Source organism: Zosterops lateralis (genome assembly GCF_965231275.1).
Source record: "Zosterops lateralis genome assembly, chromosome: 5".
In the NCBI taxonomy this organism is placed as follows: Eukaryota; Metazoa; Chordata; class Aves; order Passeriformes; family Zosteropidae; genus Zosterops; species Zosterops lateralis.
The window spans coordinates 48,568,164-48,587,299 of NC_139766.1; the positions used below are offsets into that span (position 1 = coordinate 48,568,164).

The 19,136-nt window shown below is 37.9% G+C and overlaps 2 protein-coding genes across 3 annotated transcripts in view; one reads left to right on the plus strand and one right to left on the minus strand.

The window, feature by feature from the left end:
* Positions 1 to 10,229, minus strand: part of AIMP1 (aminoacyl tRNA synthetase complex interacting multifunctional protein 1) — a 30,033-nt gene extending 19,804 nt beyond the window's left edge. Inside the window, exon 1 of one of the 2 annotated variants that reach the window (XM_083862064.1) lies at positions 10,135 to 10,229. In XM_083862064.1, coding sequence (XP_083718190.1) covers positions 10,135 to 10,136 — 2 coding nt within the window. In that variant the 5' untranslated portion in view covers positions 10,137 to 10,229. Of the gene's footprint in view, positions 1 to 1,215; positions 1,342 to 10,134 lie in introns of those variants that run through there. The other variant, XM_083862062.1, reaches the window with a different exon arrangement.
* A 180-nt stretch (positions 10,230 to 10,409) lies between these two features.
* TBCK (TBC1 domain containing kinase) overlaps positions 10,410 to 19,136 on the plus strand; it is an 88,013-nt gene continuing 79,286 nt past the window's right edge. Inside the window, exons 1-3 of the mRNA XM_083862521.1 lie at positions 10,410 to 10,505; positions 14,208 to 14,442; positions 16,890 to 16,962. Coding sequence (XP_083718647.1) covers positions 14,250 to 14,442; positions 16,890 to 16,962 — 266 coding nt within the window. The 5' untranslated portion in view covers positions 10,410 to 10,505; positions 14,208 to 14,249. The remainder of the gene's footprint in view (positions 10,506 to 14,207; positions 14,443 to 16,889; positions 16,963 to 19,136) is intronic.

Genomic DNA, 19,136 nt, shown 5'->3' on the forward strand with positions numbered 1-19,136 from the left:
CATATACAAATAGGCAGAGGTATCAATTACAAACAATAAAATGCTAAGAAAACAGAAGAATTTTAAGTATTAGGTACTTCTGCATTGCATTACCATCAAATCCATTGTTTCCTGTTGCTATAATGGAGCAAAAGAAGACATGCACTTACACTTAAATACCACTTCAAGCACACTTGAGGCATGCATGTATCAGTGAAGATTTAACTACCAGCTCATCTCTCTTTCAGAATTAAGCTCATTGTTGGCTCTGTAAGGAAAGATGTATTTTTCCTGAATAGCACAAAGTTCGTACATCTAAAAATACAATCCAAGGCCTTAAGCAAATATGTGTAAGTATTCAAAATGTAGATGCTCACCCAGGTCCTTTTCTACATACAGCAAAAGACAACTATCAAGACTTTTTTGGCAGAACATTGGCAAACACTTAAAAAGCAACAGCAAAATTAAAAAAAAAAAAAAAAAAAAAAAATTAAAAAAAAACAAACCACAAACAAACAAACAAAAAAACCCAGTCAAACAAAAAACTCACAAAACAAAATTACTCCCAGAAAACATACAAACAAAAATCACCCCCAAAAGAAACAAAAACAATCCACAAAAAAATTAAAAAGGCAAAAAAAAATTCGACAAAACAAAACAGAACAACCCTTATATCCCCAAGTTGTGTTGGGCTGGTTGTTTTTTTTTTTTTCAAAATTTGAGCAGTATTGGTAGATTGCACTATAAAAAGTCGAATCCTAGAAATTACGAAATGAATCATCATGGAACTTGATTTTTCACTCTCAGTACTGGGCCAGTGATTCCCTGCCAGGTACTAGATATTTGGGCACTATAAAAGATCAAATGAAATTTTAACTACTACCCAGGTATTTTTCTAAAAAAAAAAAAAAGTCTTTTTAAAATGAACAAAATGAAATTATAGCCTAAAATGTTAAGAAGAGTGTTACAAAGTATGGCAGCATAAGCTTTAGAGATTCCTAACTGCAGAAAGACATCAGATGCCTTGTCTTCCTTTCTCCCCAAACTGTGATTGCTGTAACTGGGGCTTTAAACACTCAAACAACCCGTTTGTTTTCCTCCTTTGAGCTCTTAAATACAATTTATTATCTATTCCCTATCTATAAGCTTCCGTGTTCTCACTATTGCAAGGAATTTCCCAAGCACCAAATTAGTAGGCAAAGTTGCACATTTTTGCTGTATGTTATTTCAACTCACTTTTCATCTTTGGCACTGAGAAAGTCAGAGTAACTGCTTTGCAGATTTCCAAACACCCCAAATGTCTAACACAGTCCATCCAAGTAGGAATGTCAGCTCTGTGGAATGATTTGCTAGCTCTGGAGACTACAGTCCAACCCTTCTGGCTGCCAGATAAATCAGGCTCAATCCCAGCTGCAGACAGGTCCTTTTAGTAGTCCTAAGAGCCTACCCCTCCCTATTTTAAAGGGCTGTAAATAGTAAAAACACAGAAAACTGAACTTTTTCATATTGAAAAACACTGCAGCATGAAAGAGATTTTTTTTAAGATATGATGGAACATCACAAAACAAAAGGCTCATCCACTGGTAGCAATTTTGAGGCAACAGAAGTTACTCAGTAATGACTATTTTTAAATGTGAAGACAAGTCTGCCTTGAAAGGGAATGATATACCAAAGTTATAAGCAAGTCGTAGCGTTAATGAGACAGGCAAAAATCAAATCTATGAGAAGCAATGAATGAGGAAGTAAGGCATACATTACAACATATAGGGTAGAAGCATGAAATTGACTGGCCTAATTTGCATTAAAATGGATGTCTTGGATTGATATGGTAGAGATCATTAGAAATTCAACAGTCAGAAGTAAAAATCGTTTTAGTATTTAGTTCAATTTGCATTTCAAGACTTTAGTTGATGCCACATTGTATTAATTAACTGTATCATACCTTAACAAGCTACAGCTGCAACAATCAAAATGTTAGAGTCCTTGCAGCTTCATTCACATCCCTGATGTAAACTTGTGCTAAATATCTATTTAGGGAGAAGTTTCTACTAATGCTTGCCTCAGTCCAATTCTGAATCAACTTTTGATTCTTTCCCACCTCTGAGCCGACACTTCAAGGACTAAACAAAGCAGAGACATGATCACCCTTAAGGAGTTCTGCCCAGTTAAACGCAGTCTGTAACAAAATTTACACCTTAATTTATTAATCTGAGCAAATCTGAGCAGTCTGCCCGGTAATGGAAGAGCCAAGGATGGCTCACAAAACAGCTCAAAGACAGCAATTTCTTTGCGCTGCTCGACTGAAGTCTCACCAGGTTCCACACCCTCTGCATCTGCCAGGTGCCTGCAAGTGCCGTAGAGATTCATCTGGCTGCGCTTTGTAGTGCAGGCTGCAGTTTAAGTAGCAGCTCATATGCCAGAACAGTTGGACGGCCTTATGTATTTTTCAGCAATGTTTATCTTTCGAATCCCACTGCATTAATATTTTAATAATACTATCAAAATCTTTCAGTAAATGATCACCACGTGCACAAAAGATCCCCACAATAAATCCCATGATGGAAAAGACGCAACGCCCACAACACACTGCCTCATTTCTTTGACTGTAATCACCAATTTCCAAACCCAAAATACATCCAGGTCTTTGGAACAGAAAGCTTACATAAAAAACTGACAATGTTTTTTGTTCATTTTATTTTTCTTTCATTTTGTTGAGATTTTTGTGGTTATACATAGATGTGAATGCACATACAAATAAATATATATATATTAAAAAGTATTTGCTATTCATGTCTCAAAGTACCCTCATAAAACTTCCCTGACAGGTGATGAACTTTGCAATTACAGACACACACATATGCCTATAAATCCAGAAATTTAAGAGGACTCAGCTGCATCTGGACAAGTCTGCAAGGTCAGCATATGCCACAGGAACTCAAAGAATCTGTACTGTGGTTCACCCTCTAGGGTTTTACCGGGAAAGTGAAGTGAAAGCTTTAGATTACTGTTGTAACTACAGAGTAAACTGCTCATAAATCAGAGAGAGGGATCAGAACTGCACTGAAATCTACCTGTTGATGCCAAGTAGAAGAGTTTCTTAGAGCATATTATTGATTTTTGTAACTTTATCCTTAAAAAGTGAACATTAACACTACTTCCTTAATTTAGAGCAAGTACAGCAGTTACAGAAAGGAAAAGAAAGAAAGAGCTGTTTACACTCTCTCCCTAAGAGAAGTCTCAGTTGAGAACAAAGATACATTTTTAAAATGTCTCTCAGAATCTGGTGTTTTGGGTCTGCCACAGCAATAAGGATAAAAATCCTTGGCAAAAAACCCTAGCAAAATTATCTTTTCCTTAGGAATTTGAAGTTTTGGAATAAGAATATCATTAAATTATGTATTTTATGACTGCAATAGTCTGCAAAATAATGGTATTGGTTAGGTAGTTCACAGGAACATTGATCGCCCTGTTCATTTCAGTTACTAATGCTCTTAATATCTGAAACCTGTCTGCTAGTTATCTTACATAGTCCAAGTGTGTTAAAAAATAATCTTGAAATTTACTACTTTTACATTAATATAAGCTTTTATACTTGTAAAAGTAGTTTCCTGTAGCACAGCTAAAGGAAAACAGGATTTAACCATTCAATTAAAACCAGTGCTCATGCTAAAAATAACCATTATTTACTCACAAATGCACTGAGCACACCTCATGCAGATGTATTTTGAAAGAATCAGTGTCCTCTAACTTCAGGCACATTAGCAGCTGCTGGTATTTACTGAGGCAGAAACTTCAGGCATTCTTTATGTGGGCCAAATAAAACCTGAAGAAAAAACTGAAAATGTGCATGCTTGTGTGTATGTCTGTGTGTAATCAATGCAAGAATAAAGGCAAATATCTCTTAATGGGGAGCAACAAAGCTGTCAAACTAAATTTTCAGAGTAAGAGCAGTCCTTGATGAACTTGGAGCCTGCAGCTGCAGCACCTTATTTATACAGAAAAAGAGCCCTCCCCCACACATCACAAATAATTGTACTCTCCAATGCTGAACTTACTCAGGATGATATTTTAATGAAAATATAAAGATAATAATTAACCTGTGCAGAGAATTATTATTTATTCAGCTGTGGAGTGAGAAGTCTAAATGAACTTTTGTATCTAAAGTGGGCTGACAACTAATCCTGAGCAGCCAGAAGCAGTTTCATGTCGCTTCATAACCACGTGCCAGCAGTATCTACCACTTCTTTGTAGTTGTGTGCAGAGAGAAGCACTTGGGGTTAACAGCTTTTAAAACTTCTAGGATGAAAACTATTTCCCCCTTTTTAATGCTGATCTGTGCAGAGGGGAAAAAAAAAATCACAAAAGCAAACAAACTCTCAGTGCACTCATCTTGGATGTTGAGAGGGGATGTCGGCTATTAAGAATGATAGTCTCTGACTGAAGAATCCTCCAAGCAGCTTTTGGGGAAGAGTCATTTTTCATTTATGGATTCAAACTATAGAAACAAAGGAAGTTTTAAGACAAGTTAGCTGAATTCTAATTTTGCTGTGTTCTAAATTCTTCTATTAAAAATGCAATAATTTTTAAATCGTTATTTTCAATTAACGTATGTTGATTTAACATCTTCAGAAGTGCTAATTTGAAGGTAAGTTTTCAGTAAAATGCAAAGGGAAAGACCTGTGTGTGCCTAGTTCCTATCATAAGCATTATTCTATAGAGGGTCATTTGGACGTGAAATGACTTATCCACTGTGATGCAGCAAGGGTAACCGAACGCCTAAGAAAAGATTAATTTCCCTGGAGTACAATTCAGAGTCATATCCTAGTTGGCAACAGTGACTTCCTTAGTGTGCGACTGTTACCAATTACTAGAGCCCTTGAAACAGAAGGTTTCAAACCTTACAGTAGGACTAGCACAGATGTGAACTTAGGGCCTTGCCTCCAGAGCAGCTGCCAGCAAGCCAAAGGCAATGCCTCTCGCATGCCACGCACCAGCCCCTGCACTCCTGGGGGAACAGCAGTCCCCAGCTGCCCTGGACAAATGAGCTGCCGAAATGATCTGTCCACTTATCTGGAGAGACTGAAACAAGATGCCACTACAAAGCTGTATATTAAACTGTAACTGAGAAACACTCAGGGATAGAAATCAGATCCAATAGCCATGGATAGTTTCTGAGAGAGGGTCCTGAAGTCACAGACCGAGCTTTACATTATTAATTCATACTCAGCTATGTTGGGAAAGCTCCTGATGAGAAGGAAATGGAAATAGAAATCTTCCATAATAGGTAGTTTTATGCCAAAAGATTGAAGCAAATGACCTCAAGAAGACATGTGCTAACTTGAGGCAATTTTAAATGATGTTTAATGCATTACCAGCCGCCAGGAATTCAATTTTCCCCTAATCCAGAATAGAATCTCTGTCAGCATTTCAGAATTCTGAGGAAAGAATGAGTTGTACATTAATTGTGTTTAGCAGATGATGCTTAAATGCAGTACATGTTGCTCTCTAATATGAATGTTCGTTTAATCTCCCCTCTCTGCAGTTCAGGAAGTCAAAGAGTTTCTGGGCTGTTAATTTATATAAAGTGGCATAACAACTTAAGATTTGAGAGTGGTGAGGCGCTGGCTGAGGTTGCCTAGAGATTTGCTAGAACTGTTCCCTAGAAAGAACAGGAATCTGGCACACTGATCTTTGCAACCAAGACTGACAGCAATTGCCAAGCCTAAAACCAGTTACAACTGCCCAGAAATTTCTAACAATACTGAACTTAAAAGCATTGGCCAGAAGCACAGAGCATGCTCAGGCAAGGAACTTTTCCTATTTAAATGTAAATGTGGATGTTTGGAAAAGCTTAGGAATGGTGACAATCTCAAAACATTTGGAGCCATCATGCTACCCAAGCCAACTAGCACATTTTTATTATGCTCAAAGAAACACTTTCTCTTGTTTCATCTGTCAAATCTATTCAACTGACTGGAACCATAGGGGCTGTATTTTCAGGAGGAAAATATGTTCTTGCAATATGTTTCATGCTTGTTATAGACTTCACCATTAGAAAGCTTTATGGCTCAAAAAGTATAAAGGCAACTAACGACTTCATCAATTAACACAACACTACACCACAAAAACTACAGAGAACAACTTTTCACCTGGGAATCTATTACCCTGCCACACCTGTCTGCCCCAGTTCAAAGGAGAAAAAAAAAAAGTTCCAAATCCTAATTTGTCTAGAAAGCAAGTGTGAGGGACAGAAGATGAAATAAGGGAGAAGCAAGACAGGAAAGGCCTGACCAGGCACATTTTATTATAGGTAAATTGCCTCAGCTGCTCAAGAGGCTGCCCAAGCAATACTCATGTTGAACTCATACATACTCAAGACCCCCTACAACTGGCACAGAGATTTGCCTTTGTTCAAATTCCCCTTTCCTGTCTCTCAACTTTTTCAAGACACTTCAAAGAAGATCAAAAAGCTTGAAAGAAGTGCAGTTGTTTAGTCTACAGAAGAGAAGATAAATGGGAGACCAGGTCTTGTTCTTCAAAGACAAAGCAAGTTGGTACGAGAATGGGACTAAACTGTTCACCAGGTCTGATGCAGACACGAAAAAGAAAGCAAGATTTAAGTTTTGGAAAACTTTCAAGTAAGAGTAATAGACTGAACAGGCTGCCTTTGGAGGCTGTGGAATATCCATCACTGGAAGGTTTTAAAAACAGACTAGGCAAACATCTGTCAGAAGTGATTAAGTTACAGTAGACAAGAAGATCTTTTGCTCCTCTTCTGCTAAGGTCTTTTTGCAACACCCAGTGTTACAAACCCAATCACACTTCTGTCTTTTACATGCCTGTGTTTTATTTAACTTTAAAAACCATGCAGTAAAACCTGCCCTTCTGTGATATTTCCACATATTCAAGTGTGTTTATTTGGGATAACATAACAGACATCAAAGATTTGTTAAGGGTGAAAGCAGGATAAAGAAACCACCTGTGAAGTAAAATACCAATGTATTAAATTTACACTCACTCTGAATAAATTGACCTCTAACATCATAATGCAGACAGCATTGCATCTTTTTTGTCCTCCAAGAGAAAAAATTGTTCAACTGATGACTTACTGATCTGCAACTACTTTAAAATGTTCCTTAAAGGATGTTTTTAAAAGAAAGCACTTTTCCCCAAGCATAAAGAAATGCAAAATTAAATACTAAAAAACATTAATAGAAAAAAGACAGAAGAAGGCTGCTTTGAGAAGTATCCAAATCTTTTTAAAACTACATTAAATTATGAGTAAGGATGGCTTCCATCACACTGGAGGAAAAAAAAAAAAGCCATTGGAGACCCCTTTACTCTCCCTGCTGTTTAATATGAATGTAACCATGGAAATGAAAAATAAACATTGATTTCCCCTCACCCCCAGCATGACAGGAAATCTACCAGCGGAAATGTTTCCTAGTAAAGGTAAGAACCATGCAGGTAACTGTTCAGAGGAACACATGAGTTTCTGGGGGTGGACTGATATCTCTCATACCACCATGAGAAGGAAGAGGTGCTGTTTGCTTTGTTCACATCTGATGTTCCTTCCTACCAACTGCCCTCTGTGCTGACTCCTCACTTTTCTCTATGTTGGCAGGCATTTGACCTTCCTTAGGGTTTATGTAACACTCCCTTAGAAGAGACAAACATTAATTAATAGCGGTGACATAAAGCAATCAGATCGTAATCAGGAAAGTTTAAAAATATTATGGTCAATACCAGATTTGTCTTTCTGCACATCTGACCAATCCTTCTAATGACAACTGTTTTACAGTATTTTCATTATATAGGTATTTCCCAAGTATGTTCATGGGGATTTGAAAACTGTGGGATTTGTAGGCACACAAGAACTGAAATCTTCTTTTCATTCTTGGTCTAGACAGGTCTGGGATAACATTTATCTCCTATGTTGCCTCTCAATATGTGTTTTTTCTTGTCAATTCAAGATCCACCCTTCAGACTGATGTCAAGCTCTTTCAGAGTAACGTGACATCCATAAAATTATTTATTCTACTTTAATAGGGAAAGGGCAGGGAATCTGAGAAACCAATAGGATTAAGAAAAATCCATAGACTGCTTAGTCTTCGTCCAATAAAGAGGCTCTAGGTTAACTTGCCACTAGTAAATTCATACTAAATTAGAGTTAAAACAACAACATCAAAGCTTTCATATCTTTCTGCATTAAACTTATTTTTCAGATTGTTTTCCCACTCAAATATGTTTCATTATCAGAAGCATCAAGTCTTCAAGGCTCCAAGCAACTCGAGTCCTATTATTCCAATCTGGTGGACTATTTTAAGATTTGCACAAATTTTTTTTAGCAAATATCCTTTTTCATTCTATACAATTTTCTTCACACAATCCACTGTTTCCAGTCTAGTGAATGAGAAGTTGTTTCCTTCTCTCTTTACATTTAAAGGTGTAAAAGAAACAAAGATACCTAGAGCTATGTATGGAAAATATGCATTTAGTTACAAAAGGAAAGAGATATTCTAGAGCACAAATTTGCTGAAACTAGTTTTAAGAATAATTTTTGCCTTCAACATTTTGCACCTTCAAGGATTCAGTGCTGCTAAAACATCAAAGCAACTCACAAATATATTGCTGAAAGTTTTCATAAGTCAAAATTACTGCAACAGGAATATATTGTTAACAAGTGACAGGGTGTAGAGAATACACTCTGATGAAGCTGTATTGATAAGCAATGACCCTTGAGGCTACCCAAAAATACACAACACTGCCACCCCACAAAAATAAATCAAAAAAACTCCAAACTAAAACCCCCACTTGACCAACCATTTGCCAAAGTTGTTTCTGTTAGTCATTTCTAAGGCCTTATACCTTTCAGCAACATCCAGTATTAAAAACTCAGGTTTCAGAGTGTGGTTTTGCTTAATTTTATAGAAATTTGGCTTCCTTTCCAAGAGGTCTGCCAAAGGGTGTAATAAAATTTAAACGTAACTGGAGGATACTATAACAAGTGAATGGAAAGGACAAACCAAACTGGGAGGCTGCATTTAATCCCTACTGCCTCACCTTACTGCAGATTTCATGTAAGTATCCTGAACCCCTGAACTATTTGTGAAAAGCAACAATTTTGTTTAAGATAAAATAAAAATTTCTGAGTTAAAGAAACAGAAAGAGCAAGAAATGCAAGCATTACTCAGTTTGCAGTAGCATTGCCTTTATTTTGCTAGCTGCTAAACCCAGCTCAAAGCCACTTATTGATGAGCCTCGAGTACAGCACTACTGATATATATTGATTTTATACTGATAGACACCCAACACATACAGTGCTTCAGGAATGTTGCCATATGCTGGGGGCTGTGGACCAGCAACATAACCACAAGCTCATCCCTGTTGCCCTAATGCACACATCCCTGAACAGAACATGTGCTGCATGTTAAACCTTTATCTCTACTGAGGATGGATGAAATGCTGGGTTATACTCTGTTCCTCACCTAAGGCTAACAAGTATAACAAACGTTACTCAATTAACCAAAAGTGAGGCAGCATCTGCCTTTCCTTAATAATAGCAAACGCCGGTGGATACTCCGTGCTAGTTTCCAGGTTAATACGGCATCTTCCTGCACAGCCCATCACCCTACGCCGCTCCCAAACCCTCACTCCAATGACAGACGGAATAAAGGACCGCGGCCGCTTTGAGATGAACTACTCCACGTGGAGTGTGGCCGCGTCCTGCACGCAAAGCGCGGGATCTGAATTTGCCACGCCGCCCCGCAGCCAGAGCGCACGTCGAGCGCTGCGATAAAACCCCTGGTGGGAACTGAACCACGACCCTAACGCCGCTTCCCGCGGCTCGTGGCTCTGATCCTGCCCCTGCGCTTTGCAAGGGCGACCTCGCTATGTCCACGGGGCACCCCCGACCCGACCCAGGCTGCGCTGGAGGCTCGCAGCGATTCAGCGGGGGCGAACCACGGGGCCTGCCTGCCTCCCACCCGCCCCGGGGAGATCGGCCCGGCCCGGCCCGCGGGGCAGCCCCCGGGCACCCACGGGGCTGTTCCCCAGCGGCTGGCCAGGGAGCACCAGGCGAGGCCCGGCGGGGGCACCGGAGCGCGGAGAGGGCAGAACCGGCCCGAAGGAGCCGCGGCCCCGCCGGACACTCACATGAACCGAGGAGCCGCCGCCGCCGCCGCCCGCCCGGAGAAGAAGGACCCCCTCCCGGGGCTGGTCCAGCCAGCGCCTGACGTTTGCGAGCAGGCGCCGGGGAAAGCCTCGCTCCCCCCAGCAAACACAGGGCTCAGGCGCTTTGTTCTCGGAGCACTGGCAGAGCACACACACACACACGGAGGGAAGGGTGTTAAACTCTCTCTCTTCTTTGTTTGTTTGTTTATGTTGGGGGTTTTGTTGTTGGTTGGTTTTTTTTTAATAACCCGAAAAAAAGGCAAGCTCAGGCACTGTGCGGGTCGCCCCTACGGCCCTACAGTGGCCATGTGGCGGGGATCAATGACGTCACTGGGGGCGGCGGCGCTCGGCAGGTACCGGCGGGTCCTTCGCCTTTCCATGTCCCGCTCTTTTGCCTGTCCCCTCCCCGCCCGTCCTTCCCCTCATCCCCTTCCCCCGTCCCTTCTCCTCTTCTCCATCCCTGTTCCCGTCCTTCTCGTCTTCCTTCTCCTCTTCCCCATCCCTCTTCCCCCTTCCCCATCCCCCTTCCCCATCTCCTCCCTCCTTCCCCATCCCTTCCCCATCTCCTCACTCCTTCCCCATGCCCTTTCTCATTCCCGTTTCCACCGTGCCCTCCCTTTCCCCAGGGCTCTGCGGGCAGTGTGTCTGTGGCAGCCCAGGGGTGATCAGGGTCCCCAGCATTTCTGTGAGTCATTTTGAGAACCGGGTAAAAGTGATTTCTCTCGTGCCAGGTTCGGATAAATCAAATGGTGACGAACCCCATTTTAGGTCTTTATTAAAACGCTGATGTAGCAGAATTCAGCTTTTTTTTTTTTTTTTTTTTTAATACTTATTCTGCATTTTAATAAACTTCGTGAAATCACTCAGTTTCAGGGTTTTTGTTTTTTTTTTTGTAAAGTAGCGACACTAGTTAGAATTGTGTGTTCTATTTCAGTTATTTTATCAAAATAATAATTACTGTAGTTGTAGCAGGAATATTTTGAGAGCAAAGTTATTTTGTGAAAGAATTTTTTTCCTATGAAATGGGCTACTTTGTTTAACTTACCATGATTTAATGAAAAAGTGTTAAGTATAAGCTATTCAGGCTATCCTATCTACTTTCCTGAAATTGCTCTCAATTGCTTTAACAATAATTTAATAGCAATATAGTTATGTTTTAATTCAGAAAAGCTGCCTTCATTAGGTAAGGGATATTTACACCTGAGTGCTCAGGAGTCATTTAACTAAGTAGCCATTTCAAGTTATGAATGGGGCTACTTGCCATTATTTCTGCATGTGGAATTCCTGTGCTTTAGGAATCCATGGATGTGTTTCACTGGATGGAGCCATTCAGTATGGTCTCTGTGTACCTGCAATGTTTGCTTCTGAGAATCAGATTTATTATGTTCTGACTTTTTTTTTTTTTTTTCTTAAGGGCAAATTTTTAGGTGTCCCTTAACTCAATCACCTTAGCACTACTGAAGTGAATAAGTTGTAAGTGATGGTTATAGAAAAGGCTGACTTCTGGATAAAAAAAACATTTGTTTTCTGAGAGCATAGCTATTTGGAGGAGCAAAAAAATTTCTCAATAAATGGACTTCCACTTTGTATTTTATTTATCATTTCTGGACATCAAAGCTACCTAGTGCAAGATTTTCAAAATAATTCTAATCTGAATATTGAACAGGAATTTCTAAAGGTTGTTTGTTTTTTTGTTTTTTTGGGTTTTTTTTGGTGGTTTTTTTTTTTTTTTTTTTCTGATTTTGCTGAGAATGTTACTGAGTGTTTTTGTGTACTGTAAAGGTTTCAAAGGAGGATTTGGATGAAGGTGGGAAGCCAGGGAAGGTCATTCAGAGGTGGGATGCAACAAATCCCCTTCTGGACTCCTAGTCTTTGTGCCAGGCACGTTTCACAGATGTGATAGACTATCTCTCATAAATGCAATAGATGGTGCTTTGGAAACAGTGACTCAATAATTTTAGATTACACTAATTAAGACAAGTCTTTATTTCCTCTTCCATCCTTGCTCTTTTGGATTATTGGAATTGAATTTACAGAATTCAGTCCCAAGACTGAGTTTGAATTTGTGTTATCTGGTTCTGGTGTCACTTTAAAATAACAAACCTTTTTTCTTCTCTTTTCAAAGTGAGAGGGAAGTTCTGCAGGATATAATTAATGACTTCAAATCATAAAATTAATGTAGTATGTGTCTTTTCTGTATAGTAAAAGTGAGTTTGAGGTGTAAAATTGTGTGTATTGAAGTAAGGACAATGTGTAGCACTCTCCTGTGTTTATAGTTCTGCCAGACAAACAAACAAACTCCTTCAATTTAAAAATAGTCAGAGAAGAGCTTTTTTCAGATGAACTTCTAAAATATCTATAACCATTCTTTTTGAATTTGGAAATGTCAGTAAGTTACTAGAGAAATGTTGAGACTGAAAAAAAATTATTTTAAAAGCCCCTTTAAGCTGTAATATGTGTCCCTTTCTAAAGGTGGTGGAAGGCCTAGGTTTGGGGTTAATTTATTTTATTTTTCAAGTTGGTCTCTGGAATTTATGTAAATTGAGAATTAATGAGAGATCAGTTTGACTGTGAGGGTAGAAATTGACAGAACTGGCTGATTTCTGTCATCAGAGAAAACTTTTTCCATTGCTTTCACTGATTCCTTGTAATTAACTCTGTAGTAAGGAGGTGTTTTATTGCATACCTTTTAAAATTCTTTATTAGGTGGGTGGCAGGGAAGGTTGTTTGCTTATCTCATGTCCTGCTTTTTGCCCATCTGGTTTCCAGCCAAAGGAGGCGAGTGATAAGTGTGCAATTGCCTGCTGGAACACACTGGGGGTGCTGCAATTCCTCCTTGTAAGCCAACTGATCTAGAGTGAAAGGAGAGTTTAATCACTTAAAATCTTTATTGAATTGATGGTATTTAACAATTATTTTTATTAAACTTCCTTTCTAAGTGTCAGCTGAATGCAAGTGCAATGTATTAGAGAAGTGTTATCTAACAGTATTTTTCTACAGTAAAAATGAGAACATTTTGCCTCAGTAAATATATTGTACACTACATATTTACCTTCTTAGAGACATAGTGCATCTTGCTGCTAGGCATAATCTTACTCCCCCTCTCCTCCACTCTGATCATAATAATGGTTTTCTTTTATTTTAGAGCCAGCATTAGAGGACCATTGTGCCAAGCAAGACTATAATTGAATCTGTAAACTAAGCTATTTTTTGTAAATATATAATATATATTTTCTTTCTGATGTTGAGTAGTTTATTGGGCAGACTTGATGTTTTTGCAGGAATGGGGGTTCTTATAAATGCACAGTTAAAGGTTTCCAACTGGAACCTGCTGCATGCCAATAAATCTTTGTGCTTGCACTCTGCCCAATTGATGGCTTTCCAGTGGAAAATTCTAACTGTAATGTGCATTGTTCACATCCTAAAATAAATCATCTACAAAAAAGTATGAAATATTCATGAGATATGAAAGTATTGTATCTTTAAAAATAAGACTTTTAATACAAATACTAATATAACTATTCCAATGTTCAAAGCTGTTTTGGGTTTTTCTTCCTTTTTTATGTTTGATTCCTTAACACTATAAATTTATATTCAATATGATTATGTTTATTAGAATGTTCTAATACATATCTCATGTCTGTGTTTCTTTGGGGGGAAAAAACCACAAATGAGATGGGTCTTTTTCATTTGCTTTGTATCCTAAGTTGGACTGTGTAAGTTGAAACAGAAGGTATCTTTCATAATATTCATTTGTTTTGACTTAGTAAATATCTTTAGTACATAAGGATCTTCGTGCAGCCTGTATGGAGTTGCTCTCAGTTGGGAGTCACAAATAAATTTAGTAGTTTTCACTGGGAATGTTGTGCTTTGAACAAAATTGCTCCCTTAGAGAAAGAATAATTTTGAGATACCAAATGGTCAAGTCTTCTGTTTCTCCTATGTGACTTCCTGAGGAAAAAAAAGCATCGTAATTGCATTATTTAGTAAACAACTAGTAACCTGAGACTGTATCTTTTGCTGATAATTTTTTTATTCTGTGTTCTCTATTTAAGGAACACAAATTGCTCTGAAGGACTTAAGATTGTGTGAAAAAGATGTTTCCTTTAAAAGACACTGTGATGGGTGCCTCCACCTTCTTTGCCTCAGCTCTGCCACATGATGTCTGTGGAAGTAATGGCCTCCCTCTAACACCTAACTCCATAAAAATTCTGGGAAGATTTCAAATCCTTAAAACAATGACCCATCCCAGACTTTGCCAGTACGTTGACATTACCAGAGGTAAACATGGTGAGTATCTGTTTAATAAGCAAATTTTTGGTATGATAACACTTTTGAGTCTGGAGGGATTTTTGGTGACAATATAGAAATATATTTTAAGGTGACTGAGCAGAATGCTGCCTTCATAGCACCAGAAAGTAGCCAGTTTTCAGTCTCAAAATTCCTGAATACCTGTGCTATGACTGGCATTATTTGCTCTCTTATTTCTTCCCTGTAGACTCATAGCAGAGATTAGTTCTCTGTCCTGTGTTGTTGTGTTCCACTAACAGATAAAAGCTAAAAACTTCCTTCTTTTTCCTGAACTCAATGGCTCTGCCACATGCTTGTGTGGAATATGGAAATACATGTATTTTTGATGGTAAACTCCTACACCCATGTTCTAATGTTCATTTTCATGTGATGATTAGATTTCTTGTACTTGATTTGCAGCTGGTGCTGTCATCTCGTGTCCTGGCTGCAAGCTTCCCGTATCTTTTGATTTCTTTAAGATTTCTCCCACTAGTGGTTACTTTATTCTAGTAAGGGCTTGGATTTTTTTTCAGTACCTGTTATCACACTTATTGTTAGCTCAAATAAAACTTCAATTGTTTCTTTCTGCACTAGATATTCTGTTGCAAGCTCAGCAGGAGTACAGCACTTAAATTGTCACAGGTGTTGCAGCCTTTTTGTGGAAATTAAGTCATTGCAACCTTTAACTTCTAAATCAAGTGTTCTCATCCAAAAGTGCATTGTATGTATTTGGTTAGCCACAGGATCTCATAAAGTAGGGCAAGTCATTTTTTCCCCTTTAGAATGCAGTATGATAGAATGTTTCAGATTTTTACAAAATCAGGATATTGCCAACTCCAGATACTGAAGTATTCAGTGTGTCAGGGAGTTCTTTATGTGTTTTCCTTTGCCCCCAAACACGTAATTTTTCACTTGTACAGTCAGGAGGTCTAGAAAATGTAATAATTTTCATTTATATTTACTAGTACTGCTTGAAACAAAACCTGGGATTTTTCTTAGAGTATTGTTGGGGATGAAAGTTAGGAAGTATTAACTAACATAACATTTAATAAATAAAAAATAAATAGTAAAACTTGGCCTTTTTGATTACAAAGAGTAAATGACATGAAGATGTATGTGTGTGTGTATAAAAATGAAGAAAAAATAACTTCTTAAAGTAACTTGAATGATAGTTAATAAAATGTCTAACCATGAACTCAGGAGAGTGTTCTATTTTAACAATGGTTAAAATGGTTAGAATGGCAGCTAATAATTTTGATATAATGTGGGAAATTTGGCAGCAAATTTTATCATTTTGATACTGGCAAAACTTTCCACATGTCAGTTCTATGCCTAATGATTTAATATTAATAGTCAGTTAATGCCTAATGATGGAGTTCTGTTTGCAAATGTCAGTTTCTGCTCCTGGAGAGAAATGTGAGAGCAGATTAGGAGAACAATGCAAAAATAAATTATATGTATAAATTTCCCCACAAAATGCTTTTAAAGGGGGAATATAAAAATAAAAGAAAAACTTTCAAATTGATTTTCCTTGTAAAATTAAACTTTTTTAAAATCTATGCTAGCATTGTGATAGGCAATCTCAATTTTTTTTCTTCCAAAGCAAGATTAAACGGTCTCTTGAATGGAAAAAGGAGAAACAGAGTTGACTAGCAAGCATTCCAGCTATAATGTGATGACTTGTGTTCCTCAGTTTTCTACCTTTATCTTACTGTAACAGTCATGTTACTAAAACATTTGTAATAGTTTCATTTGCTTTGTTTTTCAATGTGAACATTGAGTGCTAGGTTACTGGAAGTAGCAAAGCTGCTTTGGGAGTGTCCTCACATGCTCCTGTAACATCTTACACCTTTGTCTTTTCCTACCACATGGTTGTTATCTTCAGTGTAACAATAGTTTTGGTTTTCCCTCCATATTCAGAGCCAGCCCATCCATGTTCAGAACATGTGGGATCCCTGCAGCTCCCTGTTGGGCAAGAGGTGCTACCAATGTGCTCATTGGCCTGTGAGGACTGAAGCTCCTGTGCTCACCCTGAGTCCCTTTTCTCAGAGCTGGGCTTACATTGAGCCTCTTACATCAACCCAGCCACGTATTTCTGCAAATTTGTGTATGCTTATCTTTGAGACCTCTGTTCTTCAGTCGAATCTGACTGACATTGGCTGAGGGCTTCAATATTTATTACTGTTTACTGGATGCATGGATGGTTGGATTGACAGTGCTTTGCATGAGGAAACTGGGAAGATAATTTTCCGTATCTCACAAACAAAAAATGGTGGTGTTATCCTTCAGTTGTACATCTTGTAACATTTAATTATGTGTAATTTTCTGTACAGTGTATATCAAAATACTTTAACATCTGCCACATAGGTAAAATGAGAAGTCTGTACTCTCGGAGTTTCATTTGGATTCCAGTCCTCTTATAGTTTTTTTGGGTTTTTTTGAATTAGAGAGACTGGTTGTGGCGGCTGAACACTGTGAAAAGAGTCTGGAAGATTTGCTACGAGAAAGAAAACCTGTCAGGTGAGGTGTCAAACTAACTCAAATCCTCTCATCATTGTTTCATGTATTATCTGTGACCAAATCCTGGACCATCTTTTAACTTCACTGGCTTATCTAAATTTTACTCTTTTAAAGTTTAACCTAAAAAGACATTGTTTAGCAGATAAAAATATGCATTCAAAGAGGGAGTACTCATTTCTGTGAAATTTCGTTATGAGGAGCTTGCTTACAATTGAAATACACTGTAACTCATAAAATACTGTAGTTTTGGGGTTTCCTTTTAAAAATAAAATCAGACATATGACAAGATATAGGACTTTACAAGAATTAATGTGAAGGTTAAGTCTGCTAGGCAATAAAATGCAACTTTCACTAGAACAGATAGAATTTGCTGTGTGTTTTTTATTTGTAGAAATCTATTAATTTATCATCTAGAAAGTGGACAAGATGTTAGATAATATGCCCTATATTTGTGTTAGCATTTTTGTGAACTTGAACTTGTATGATGTGTTGCAGAGGGATATAGCTTGAGGAGTGTTAGGGAAATACATTTCCCTTTTTTTTTTTTTTTTTTTTTTTTTGAAGATAAAGAGGTATTAGGTGTAAAGGGTTTTCATGTGTGTTATGTTATAGTTCTTCACACAGTTTTGTGTCAGGTTCCTATTGTGCAAAGTTCCAGAAACAGTTAAAGCATCAGAAGCTCTGTTGATTCCTTTTTAATTCAGTTCTCACACTGTCCTTTAAGCATGTGTGTCTTGGTGTCAGATGAGAAGTAGCCCAGACTGCCTGCTTCCCTCCAGACTGTTTTGGAAAAAGCTTGCATGTAGCTGTTTTAATTTGCTTTGAATTGCTTGATGCAGTATACTTAATGTAGATTTTCTTACAAAACTTCCTCAGATAGGAGATGTGGTCTATATACACATCCATTATGCCCTTTTATACTAGCATGTCTTTTGTGGCCTCCAGAAGGATTTTTTAGATCTTTTTAGATAGATTGGTAAGGTATGCAACTTTGGGTTTTGGTATGCTGAAAGAAGTTACTTAGTTTGTGATGTTACCTCAGCTCTTTGGGCTGTGGCCCTGTTAAAAGTAGTTGCACAAAGCCTGGCTTTATTTTTTTCCTCTTGTCTTCAGAGAGATTTTACTGTCGTAAATTTTTCTACTCTATGAACTTTATTTTAATGAGCCAGTTGGGATTTTTTCTGGAAGTTGTAACACTTGAGGATAATGACTAAAATATAGCCTGTATGTTTATCCATAGTTTTAAGAGACATTAGTGATTCATCTACTGTAAATTACAGCTTTTGCAGTAGTAGCTAAAGGATAAATTATGTTCACTTCAAATGAAGTTTCTTGCAAGATGGACATTTTCCTTTTATTTATTTTTTTTAAATGAAAATAGAAACTTTATTCCTATGGAGACCCAGAAACTTCCAGAAATTAGTTGGGTGGACCAATTCCCAGTTATTGGTTATGTGATCTGTCTATATCAATTACCTTTGGAGGAAATATTTGGCTTTTTTATGAATTCTGATTGCATTGGTCAGTGATAGCATAGCTGGCTACACATCCGGAACTGATATGTGTGCTATTGCAATTAATTTTTTAAACTGTTTATGGAATGTGAGAAACTGCTCTTCTGGTTTCTAGATTAATTTTCCTTATGCTTGCCTGTAACCTAAGTCCTTTGCACCTGTACCACAAGCTGATGTAAAATTTGCAGGAAATCTTCTATTATGCTAGTGTTGAAATTCAAGACATTACATTATGGACAGTCTATCTTTCTATACATTTTGGAAAACAGGCTATACAGCTGTTTGGTAGTTATTTGCAGTTAATCTTTGCTGAAGTCATACATCAGGTGTAGCATAAATTCCTTAATATATGAATGATATTTTTTAAAAAGAAATGTAGCAATGTTCTTTCTTCAATTAACTTCAGACTTTTCCCAGGTTTTCTAATTCTAATAAATCAGTTGCATGTAGGGGCCAAATACTGGAAATCAGAGCTTCAAGTGTTTATCTGCTGAGTTCTGTCACAGTGCAGAAAGTCATTTTACTGAGCATACCACCAAACATTTGCTAGAAATGGGAGTTGTGACATATTCAAGAATTCGTTAATGCATTCATTTATTACCTAACAACACTATGTCAGCAATCCCGAGGCATTGCAGAGATTGTTTGCCATTGTTCTCA